A 12,034-nucleotide genomic window follows, 5' to 3' on the forward strand; every position below is an offset into this window, starting at 1 on the left:
TTACCACAAGGAGCGGGAAGATGACCTATGCCCGCTGGCCAAAGACCCTAAGCAGCCGGCGAGGCGGGAGGGGCGTCTGCGGAAGCGGCGCAATCGCAGAGCTCGCCACCTTTCCTAGACCGGCCCCCAGCCCGCAGGCCCGCGGTTAGAGACCCGGGCCGACACCCTGCGGCAACCCCCGCCTCCCGCCCGCGTACCTGCCGGGTCGAGCGCCATCTCGGCGACAAAGCCAGGCAGCAGCGCGCCCACTCCCGGGCAGGGGGGCGGGGAGGGGAGGAGCCTGGGCACGTGCTGCCGCCCGGAGGTTCCCGCGGGGACAGGAGGAGGAGGAGGAGGAGGAGCGCGCTACCCTTCGTTAAGCGCAGCAGGTTCCTGTCTCTCCTTCCTAGTCACTACTTCCTACTCCCACTGCGCTTGCGCCCTCCTGGCCCCGCCCCCAATTTGTAAACAGTGGAATGGACTTGTAATTGGGAAACGAACGGGAAGGGGGCGTGGCCGCGCGCGCCTGAGGGGCGGAGCCGTCTCTGCCCGGCGCAGCCTCGCTTTGGGCGCAGCAGGAACACCCTCTTGCACACTTGGATCTTCGGTGACACGAGCAGAAGCTGTGGGCCTTTGGGACTGCGTCTCCCTTAGTGACTCGATCTAAAATCAAGCCCCACCCTCCACACCCGCTTTGGGAGAACCAAGTGAATCATCCTGTTACTTTATTTTTTTTTTCGTCACTAACGTTCATTCATTTATAAATGTCTAGTTCATGCCTGCCAGGTTCCAGCCATGGTTTTGAATACCAGGGGGGAATAAATGAATAAAAATAAGGTCCCCATTTTCGAGGAGCACCGTGTTGGCAGGGGAATCAGATAAAAACAACACGCTGTTAAATGTGGTAAAAGCCACACGCGCCAAATATGCACAGCTTATTATTATACTATGGAGGTGGTAGAATGTGTGCAGTATCATTATTTCTTTCCCAAATCAGCAGTCTGTGGTTTTCCTGGAGGTTAAGATTTTAAATTGGGCGCTAGTGAAATAATATCCTCAGGGCGTCCGATTTGGGTGGTGTTACAGATCCCGACTCTGATCATTAAAGCTGAACGTTTTGTGAGGAAAATGAGGTAAGGTGGTACCATCCTCCTTCAGAACGCCAAGCGCCCTCTTCTCAATGGAAGGAACTTTCTGGTGACAGTCATGCTCATTTCCACTCACCAACCAACCTTTAGAAATGCTTCCTTGTTATATCCACGTTTGGCTAGCTCGAGCCTCCAAAGGGTGACGTGCAGCCAGGGACAGATGGGACAGATGTTAGAAAAACAAGGAGCAGCTGCTTCTTCCCTGCGAGGGATTTAGGGCTTTCAAAATGATCCCCTCCCCACCTACCTGCAGTCCCTCCTCCCCTGCTGCTGCTTCCGCCTGGTCAGTTGGCAGAAAAGCTGACGCAGTTGAGCAGGGCTGGGAAAGTGGGTCTCTGCTCAGCAGGTCTTCCGTTTAAGGGCCTATTTGGGCATAACGGTCCTTATTACAGCTGTAGTTTGAGGTGCCAAGGTGAAGAATTAACGTTTCACTCAGCCAGGCAGGAAATCGGGCCCTTTTCCTTGTATGTTTTATAAATGTGCTGAGACACACACCAATTTCATTCTGGAACCCCTTTTATTTTTCTGGAAGTGAAGGCTTTAATTTAGAAAGTAAATTTTTTTAAGTTATATTTTTATAAGCCACATCAAGTCAGACACAGTTAAGTAATTACATGAAATCTTCCTATATGCAAAAGAGTATCATGGTAAAGGGGAAACTTGGAGAGCTTTAGTCAGAGACCTAAGTACCAACACCTGAACCTGCAATCGACCTAGTACCTTTCTGACTTGAGTAAGTTCCAATGTTTCTCTGGACTTTAGTTTCTCATTTGCAAAGTTGTTGTGAGAAATGAACGTGATATCATTTCACACTGTTTTTGAATTGAAGGACCACTTTTATAGTTTTTGCCATAAACTGAGTATCTCTTGAACCATTATTATTTAATATTTTTAATTTAAATCAACTCACATTTTTAAAAAACGGTTAAATGGGCACTGTCCACTTTAGTATAATCCTAAGTAATAATACCTATAAAATCATGGGGTTTGTGTGTCCAAGACAATGGACTGCTAGACATGTCACACTGAGAAGTGCTAGCAAAAATAGCACCTCAGTGACTGGTAAGTAATAACGTTCCCCTCTCCTCTCTTATATTAAACTAGATCATTGGGAGCAAAGTCTTTATGTTTTAACTAGGTAACATAAGTCGTTTCTTTCAAAGGCTAAATCATAGAAATTTAATTGGCAATTCAAAACAGAAGAAATTTCCAAATATGTGACATTATTAATAGACAATTCTTTGGGCAATAACTGCAATAGGTGCATAAAGAGGAAGGAGAACACCTTGTCCCAGAAATTAGGAGCTATGTATTATCCAGTCATGATCCCTACAGCTCAGACAACATCTGTCACCTCAATGCCCCCAGTGGCTTTTCACCAAGGATTGAATGCCACAATGGTTAGGAAAGACTTCAAATGTGTCGCAGAAATTACGGTTGGCCTATAAAGATGCGTAGCCTGGGTAGGCAGAGAAGAAGGAATGCCACACTAGGAGAAAAACAAGGCAAAAGCATCTGGGGTTTGAGATGTTCCTGAAGAATAGGTAGGGTAGAGAAAGGGAAGTAGGCAAGAAATGGAACCATATGAACAGTGGTATGGGGGTGGAAAGCATAGGGCAGCATGGTAGACATGTGGAGGGAATGTCTGAAGACATTTTAATGCATTTGAGAATTTGGAAAACTAGCGGAGATGAAAATGAGACTGAAACATGTAAGAGGGGGTCAGATTCCCAAAGCCTTAAACATCAGGCTGAGGAATGTATAGGCAATCGGGAGCTGTTGAAGGTTAACAAATAGAAAAAATGGCATTGTGGTCAAAGGGATGTTTTCTAATGATTTTCTGCAGGACAGATTTAGGTGGTTAGGAGAGACCCAGGAGGTAAGCAGAACAGCAAAGAGGCTATTGCAGCAGTTCAGGCAGGACTGGATAACAGCCTAAACTAGAATATTAGAAATGTAAAAAGAAAGGAGGTATGTGAAAGTAATTGCAAAGGAAGAACCTAAACTTTATCATTGAACTTGGGAGACTAGAACAAGAAGTCAGGAATAATTTCTTGATAATTCCATTCCTAGACAAATGTATACAGACAAATGAAAATATCATGTCAGTGTATCCATTCATACCTCATGATTTGCCTTTGATCCTCATTACTGAGGAGCAATACTGAGACCAACCAGTTAGGTGGAAATTGCAATAATAGAAGCTAGCAAGAACAATGGTTGATCCATTGTAGAGGATATGAAATGAAAGCAAAGTGAAGTATGTAGCATATAGAGTAGACATTAATACACATATATTTACATGGATTTCTTAGTCTAAATCCAAGAAATGTGCATGTACAAATATCAAAATTATTTATCAAGTCAATTCTGACTATACTTATCATTTCTTTTTGCTCTATGTTGATGTCCCGTTGGTTATTTTAAAATATTGAGACGGTTGCTCTGGCTAGTTGGTTCAGCGGTAGAGCATCAGACTGGTGTGTGGAAGTCCTGGGTTCAATTCCCGGCCAGGGCACACAGGAGAACCTCCCATCTACTTCTCCACCCTTCCCCCTCTCCTTCCTTTCTGTCTCTCTCTTCCCCTCCCGCAGCCAAGGCTCCACTGGAGCAAAGTTGGCCTAGACTCTGAGGACGGCTCCATGGCCTCCACCTCAAGCACTGGAATGGCTCCGGCCGCAATGGAGCAACGCCCTAGATGGGCAGAGCATCACCCCCTGGTGGGCGTGCTGTGTGGATCCCAGTTAGGCACATATGGGGGTATCTGACTGCCTCCCCATTTCTAACTTCAGAAAAAGAAAAAATAAATAAAAAATAAAATATTGAGACGATCATTCAGCTCCTGCTTGCTTCCAACTCTGCCCAGCATTCCACCTATAGTTCTGCTCTGCCTTATCTTTGAGCCAGTGAGAATTAAATTTGGAAAAATATTAGAAGCCCCCATCCCTACCAGTAGATGGAGTTTGGAACTAATTCCTGGGATAGAAGACCACTCTCCCAGGGGCCCTACTGGCCCTGTCTGCATTCTAAGCTACAGGATTTAGCCCCCTATGGCCTGTACCCTCTCTGATGTGAATTGGCTTAAGTTCAGGTGGACACTTATATTAGTTTGCTAGGTCAGCTATGAGAAAGTACCACAGACCAGATGGCTTAAACAACAGAAATGTATCTTCTCACAATTGGAAGCTGGAAGTCCAAGGTGTCTGTAGGTTTGGTGTCTTCTGAGCTTCTCTCTCCTTGGCTCGTAGACAGTTTTCTTCCCCGTCTCTTCACACGGTCTTCTCTCTGTGTCTGTGTCCAAGTTTCCTTTTCTTTTTTTATAAGGAGACAACTCATATTGAATTAGGGTCTACCCTAATGTCTTCATTTAACCTAATTGCCTCTTTGAAGACCTCATCTCCAAATAGTCACATTCTCAGTTACTAGGCTTAGAACTTCAGCCTATAACAAAAGTCTTTGTTGCGGGGTTTTTTTGTGGGTATGTGTGGGGTTTTTTTTTTGCAGAGCCTAGAAACCTTCCCAGAATCCCAAATCACGTGGCTAGCACCCTGACAACCTGCCTGACATTAGTCTCTCCCCAGAGCAATACACTTTGTCCCTGTTTTCCCGGTGTTTGAAGAGGGCCTGCTGCAATATGGATGAACTCACCTGGCCACTTCAGCCGGTTCTTACCTGATCCTCATCACCCACATCCAACTGACCACCACATTTACTCAGTTCTTCCTTCATATAACTGTATTAAATCTACCAACCACACCGTCATAATATCCAGTCCAAGTTCTATCAGCAACAGCCTCCTAACTTTGTACTTGTTCCTTCCATCATTCCTTCTAATGCATATCACCGACAAAGCAATATACAATCATAAACTTTCTTACATCAAATCCCTCACTGGTACCCACATAAATAAAATCAATACCCTTCTCCTTAACAAGATTCACAAAACTCTTTATGAACTAGTCCCAGGTTACTACATCATCCTTCCATAACCAGCCGCTCGTACTCTGCAATTTCCACTGTACAAATTTACTCACAATAGTTTGTTATGGAGACTTTTCTGTGCAAAAATGATAACATTCTGTGTTTAAAAACTGGAGACATGGCCCTGGCTGGTTTGCTCAGTGGTAGAGCGTCGGCCTGGCGTGCAGGAGTCCCGGGTTCGATTCCCAGCCAGGGCACACAGGAGAAGCGCCCATCTGCTTCTCCACCCCTCCCCCTCTCCTTCCTCTCTGTCTCTCTCTTCCCCTCCCGCAGCCAAGGCTCCATTGGAGCAAAGTTGGCCCGGGCACTGAGGATGGCTCTGTGGCCTCTGCCTCAGGCACTAGAATGGCTCTGGTTGCAACAGAGCGACACCCCAGATGGGCAGAACGTTGCCCACTGGTGGGCATGCCGGGTGGATCCCGGTTGGGCGCATGCGGGAGTCTGACTGCCTTCCTGTTTCCAGCTTCAGAAAGAAAAAAAAACAACAACAACTGGAGACACACATACTCTGGTTTTTCTTCAGATCGCATAAATCTTTCGCCTTTTAAAAACTGGAGACATTGCAGGCAGAGTGTAGTGGAATGAAAGGGGCTTTGGAACTAAAGTCCCCTCTCCTTCATTTACTTTTAAGTTTTTTATTGAGATATAACTTACTTACAGAAAAGGGCACGAACTTTGGTGCAGCTAAATGAGTTTCTCTATATGTATACATTTTTGAGCTACCATTTATGTCAAGATAGAAAACGTTTCTAGTTTCTTGATACCTCCTCCTGATCAAATCCCACCCAACAAAAGGAACTACTCTCCTGACATCTATGAAAATGGATTTAATTTGCCTGCTTTTCGAACATATCTGGCTTCTTTGGCTCAACTCAACAGCTATGAGACTCACTCATTCGTGTATCTATGTAATGATGAAACTCATTCATGTATCTACATATCTGCTCTTCTACTTTGTTTTTCGTTTTTGTTTTTGTTTTTTGTTTTTTTTGTATTTTTCTGAAGCTGGAAACGGGGAGAGACAGTCAGACAGACTCCCGCATGCGCCCGACCGGGATCCACCCGGCACGCCCACCAGGGGCGACGCTCTGCCCACCAGGGGGCGATGCTCTGCCCCTCCGGGGGGTCGCTCTGCTGTGACCAGAGCCAATCTAGTGCCTGGGGCAGAGGCCAAGGAGCCATCCCCAGCGCCCGGGCCATCTTTGCTCCAATGGAGCCTTGGCTGCGGGAGGGGAAGAGAGAGACAGAGAGGAAGGGGGGGGGGTGGAGAAGCAAATGGGCGCTTCTCCTATGTACCTTGGCCGGGAATCGAACCCGGGTCCCCCGCACGCCAGGCCGACGCTCTACCGCTGAGCCAACCGGCCAGGGCCTGCTCTTCTACTTTGAACTTACAAGTGGTATATAATTTCTCCTCCTCAGCCTAATTTCCTCAATAACACCACCCCTGCATGATTGACTAAGATAGACAAACACTGAGAATGGTTTCTGGCAAATACTAAGCTGTTCATAAATTCTAGCTATTGCTACTGTGATAGATATCTTTTGCTTTTAGAAAACTATCCTCTTGAAGTATTATTGCACCATTTGCAGTTTTGGGGGGTTTTTGTTTTTGTTTTTGTTTTTTTGTGATAGTTCACAGCTACTCTGCCTGCAGGACTGAAATGTAGGTAACAATACATTTAAATCAGGATTATGTGAAACACCCTTCAAATGAACAAAGGAGATTTAACACTGTGCCCTATCACTTATCAGGTGAGAAAAAAAGGTGTGAAAAAATCACCTCTCACCTCTGCAGAAGGCTTTTTATATGTTTTGTTTTTACTGTGTATTGTTTTCTGGGTGGCCTCCTTTCAGACAGACCACAATTTTCTCTGGGTTCAGAGACCTATTTCTTAAGAAATGAAATAATAATAAAGATAATGATAATACCACAGGATAACTTTCATTGGAGTTCTGTTACCTTGGTCTTTTGCAGTTGCTAGGATCCTTCCTAGAATTTCTCACAGGTGCTGAAAGACTCAATAAGCAAAAACAGCAGTTTTTTTGTTGTACACTGAGTCTGAAATATTAGTGTCATTTTAGTCAGATGGCCAGCTGCACCAACACCATCTAAATAGCCAGCCTATTTAGAGGAAATAAAGTCAGTGAACACATTTAGTGCCCAAATATCTCTGCACTGTTAATCTGAAAGAGGGCACACTTCCTGAATTCATAATCCACTCTTCCCCCAAACTGAAGAACATACTATGCTGAGAACACACTGTGCTGAGTCCTGGGAAACAAAGATAAATAACATGAAGTTTCTATCCTAAAGGAACTCAGAATCTACAGGGAGAGAGACAAACATATGAACAAATAATTACAGTTCAACATGATAGAAGATAATATGCAAACCTAGAGGAAGGAAAAATTCATTCAAATTACAGAAGAATTAATAAAAATGCTTGTATTTGAAGAAAATCTTAAAGGATGATTAGGTAAGAGAAAGACCAATAGAGTCCTAATTGATAGCATTTTACTATCAGGAACCATGAATATGGTTGAAATAGCTAGAGTGGCCGCTATTAGACATGTAGACAAGATGGGGGGGGGGGGGGAATCAACTGTTGAGAATTGCTAGCAAGTTTCAGTGCTTTCTCACTAATGCTCTGACCAGACAAAGTGACCCCATGTCATTGATTCTGGCATCTTTATCACAGATAAGAAGCAAGAAGTCCAAATGAAGAGCTGCAACAAGCCCAGGTTTTGACCTCCTGGAAAGAAGAGAGTTTACACTAATATAGTCCATTAACCAGATTCTATGTCATGGCTTCAGTGGTAGATCTGTGAGGTATTAATGTGGCCAAGTCACAGGGTTCCCTGCTCTTTAAGGGGAGAGGCTTTGTCTTATGCACGTTTGCAGCCCCAGCCTCTGTCATTGGATTTGACATCTGGAAATGTAAATGTTTGTTGCATAAGTTCCAGTTAAGGAAGAACGTAAGGGCACCATGTGAAACTAATGCAGGCCCCATGGCCATAAGTTCAAAGTCAAGTTCAAATTTAAGTTCAAAGTTCAAGTTCAAAGTCAAGTTCAGATTGTGTTCATGGTCACAGCTGGCTTTAAGACCACGGTTCCATTCACGCTGTAGCTTTAGTTCTGTGGCTGCGGCCTTGGCTCAGGCTTGGCTCAGGTTTTTATATTTAACACTTGACATCTAATTAAGGGTGTGCTGGTTTCAGTTTAAGAATGAGGATGTTTTTAGAAGTTTAGTGTTTGCAACAAGCTAATGTTTTTACCTAACGGTTTTGGTCAGAGGAGCATTACAAACACAGGAGATTTTGCAAAAGGTCTCCAAATGGTTTTCTTTGTTTTGTTTTGTTTTTAAAGAAGGAAAAGAAAGAAAGATAACCTTGGTGGCATGCAACGCAGGTTGGCATGTAAAAGGCATTTAATGATATACATTGATTTTATGACTAACTTAATAAAGGCGGTTAGGGTGCAGCCCAGATGCGACTCTGAGAATTCGCATTACCAGGGTGGAAGCCGGGTTTCTCCCGTAAAGTGAAATCAACATACCCTTAGTCAGATGTCAGACATCAGACGTCAAATGTCAAATATAAGACATGGACCCTGAGCCAGAACGGGAGTCCGGGTTGCAGCTGTAGGGAGGCTGACCTGGAGCGCAGCCACACCTGCAGCCTTGGCTGGAACCAAAGCTAGACTTGGGTCAGTATGAACAGGAATGTGAATGGGAACGAAAACTTGAACGTGAAGGAAAACCTGAATGGTCAAGTTCAAGTTTGAAGTCAAGGTCAAAGGTCAAAGGTCAAGGTCAGGTTCAAGTGCAGGGTTTTTTGTTTGTTTGTTTTTTGTATTTTTCCGAAACTAGAAACGGGGAGAGATAGTCAGACAGACTCCCGCATGCGCCCGACCGGGATCCACCCGACTGGGATCCACCCGGCACACCCACCAGGGGGCAATGCTCTGCCCCTCCGGGGCATCGCTCTGCCGCAACCAGAGCCACTCTAGCGCCTGGGGCAGAGGCCAAGGAGCCATCCCCAGCGCCCGGGCCATCTTTGCTCCAATGGAGCCTTGGCTATGGGAGGGGAAGAGAGAGAGAGGAAGGAGAGGGGGAGGTGTGGAGAAGCAGATGGGCGTTTCTCCTGTGTGCCCTGGCCAGGAATCGAACCCGGGACTTCTGCACGCCAGGCCGACGCTCTACCACTGAGCCAGCGGGCCAGGGCTCAAGTGCAAGTTTAAGGTCTCGTTTGTGGTTAGGCTTTCGCTTTGGCTGCCTCGGCTGTGGCTGAGAATGTATTTGATATCTAATTAAGGGTGTTGATTTTAGTTTAATGGAGAGGAGTTTTTAGAAGTTTTGTGTTTGAAACAAACCAGGGTTTTCACCTAAAAGTTTTGGTCAGAGGAGCATTACAAACTCAGGCAATTTCACAAAAGGTCTCCAAATGATTTTTGTTTTTTTTGAGAGAGGCAGGGAGAGAGAGACAGGAACATGGAGCTGCTCTTTTATGTGCCCTGATCCAGGAATCAAACTGGCAACTTCCACACTCTGAGATGAAGCTCCAACCAATCGAGCTATCTGGCTGGGACTATTTTTCTTAACTATCATTGCTAAAATAAAATTCCTTCCTGGCTCATGTAGTTATTTATGGGATCAAAACATCTCAAAAATCATATCTGTAAGGCCAAATATGGACATAGAATTCATTCTAGATATAAGTAAGGTTTATCCACAGACACATAAACTCATAGAAAATAAGACATCTATCATATTAGGAGGTGGTTTTCTCTTTTTTCATTTTTATTTTTAATTTATTGTAGTGACCTTCTTTGTCCCTTATGATAGCCTTTGTTTTACAGGCTATTTTGTCAGAAATAAGTATTGTTAACCCAGCTTTTTTTTTTCATTTTTATTTGCATGAAATATTTTTTTCCATCCCTTCATTTTCAGTCTATGTGTATCTTTTGCTCTGAAGTGGGTCTCTTATAGACAGCATGTATATGGGACTTGTTCTCTTATCCATGCAGCTACCCTATGTCTTTTGATTGGAGCACTTCATCCATTTATATTTAAGGTTATTATTGATATGTAACTATTTATTGCCATTTTATTCTTTAAACCTACAATCCTCTTTCTCTCTATTTCTTTTTTCTTTTGCTCTTTTTATAGCAGATCCCTTAACATTTCTTAAAGTCCTGGTTTGGTTGTAACAAATTTCTTGAGTCTCCTTTTGTCTGGAAAGCTTTATATTCCTCCTTTAATTTTAAATGACCACTTCATTGAATAAAGTAGTCTTGGCTATAGGTTCTTGTTTGCATCACTTTGAATATTTCTTGCCGATCCCTTCTGGCTTGAAGTGTTTCTGTTGAGAAGTCAGAGGTCATCCTTATAGGTGCTCCTCTGTAGGTAACTAACAGCTTTTCTCTTGCAGCTTTTAGTATTCTTTCTTTGTCTCTTAACTTTGGCATTTTAATTGCGACATGTCTTGGTGCGGGCCACCTTGGGTACATCTTTAGTAGGACTCTCTGGGCTTCTTGAACTTGTGCAACTTTTTCCTTCATCAATTTAGGAAAGTTTTCAGTTATGATTTCTTCTAACAAGTTCTTTATCCCTTGTTTGTTCTATTCTTTTTCAGGAAGCCCTATGATGCAGAAGTTGTTTCTCTTCATGTTGTCACAATGTCTCTTAGAGTTTCCTCAGCCTTTTTGAGCCTCTTTTCTTTCTGCTGCTCTGCTTCTGTGCTTATATTTATCTTGCCCTCTAAATTGCTGATTTGATACTCCGCTTTATTCAGCCTGCTGTTGTTGATTCCTTCTAGCACAGTCTTCATTTCAGATATTGTATTTGCCATTTCTGACTGGTTCTTTTTTACGGTTTCAATGTCCTTTTTAATGTCCACTAAGTTCTCACACTGATCATCCATTCTCAGGATCCATTAGGATCCTTGAGCATCCTAATAACCATTATTTTAAACTCTGTGTCTAGTAGTTTGGTTATTTCCATTTCATTTAATTCTTTTTCTAGTAATTTCTCTTGTTGATTCATATTTCTTTGTCTGCTCATTTTGTCTGTGTATTAGGTAGCTCTGCTCTGACACCCAAATTTGTTGTGATGTCTTTATGAGAATGATGGGCTCAGTGGTACTGACCTCTAGGCCACCTGAATTTCTTGGTCTAAGAATGTTTCTTTAAGGTTGTATTTACCCTCCTATTGTATGTGAGTCTTGAATGCAGTTGGTCCTTTCTTGGGTGGAGTTATCTATTCAGGCTGGTTGGCTCTAAGAGTCAACTTTGATCACATGTATTAGACACTGTGCAGTATCTGTCCTGTTGGCTGTATTTATTCTCCACAGTGCTTGGTGCCTGCTGGACCCCTCCTTTGGGTGTGCTTGTGTAGTAGCTGAATCTAGCATTAGCCTGTTACCCACTACCAATTGTGTTGGTTCTGGGTCCTTTCTGACAGGATTCAGGTATGAGTTGGCATCAGCTGTTGTTTGTAACCCACCATGAGCTACCTGTCTAGAGCTTCCGCTCTGTTTGCTGTTTATGTCTGCATTTTCTATGCCTAGGTAGTGTGGGAGGGGCCAATCTGTGTATAAACATCAGCTTCCTCCTGCTTAGAGCTGATAGCAGCTCCATAAAAAGACCCAAGTTTCTTAAGCTTTGCCTCTATTTTTCAGCTGCTCCACACCAACTGCCTTGTCTTCCCACAGAGTCTTTTGTAGAAAGACTGTAGTGCAGGGATGATGGCAGGTTATTAAATCTTATCATTTAGATTCATTGGGATACACTCAAAAGAGGCTACAGTTCTTTTTTTTCAGCAATTATTTTTTCATCATTGCTATATCATACCCAATATTTCATCCTTTGTAATAATTTAAACTTACAGTGAAATTATTTTATGTCATTTTAACAGTGTATAAGAGGG

General features: G+C 43.6%; 1 protein-coding gene across 3 annotated transcripts in view; it reads right to left on the bottom strand.

The window, feature by feature from the left end:
- The window catches only part of CMC1 (C-X9-C motif containing 1), a 92,819-nt gene extending 92,404 nt beyond the window's left edge, over positions 1-415 (bottom strand). For all 3 annotated transcript variants that reach the window (XM_066350742.1, XM_066350739.1, XM_066350740.1), the window contains exon 1: positions 198-415. In XM_066350742.1, coding sequence (XP_066206839.1) covers positions 198-216 — 19 coding nt within the window. In that variant the 5' untranslated portion in view covers positions 217-415. The remainder of the gene's footprint in view (positions 1-197) is intronic.
- Between the last annotated feature and the right edge of the window lie 11,619 nt (positions 416-12,034).

Source organism: Saccopteryx leptura, chromosome 10 (assembly GCF_036850995.1).
Source record: "Saccopteryx leptura isolate mSacLep1 chromosome 10, mSacLep1_pri_phased_curated, whole genome shotgun sequence".
Classification (NCBI taxonomy): Eukaryota; Metazoa; Chordata; class Mammalia; order Chiroptera; family Emballonuridae; genus Saccopteryx; species Saccopteryx leptura.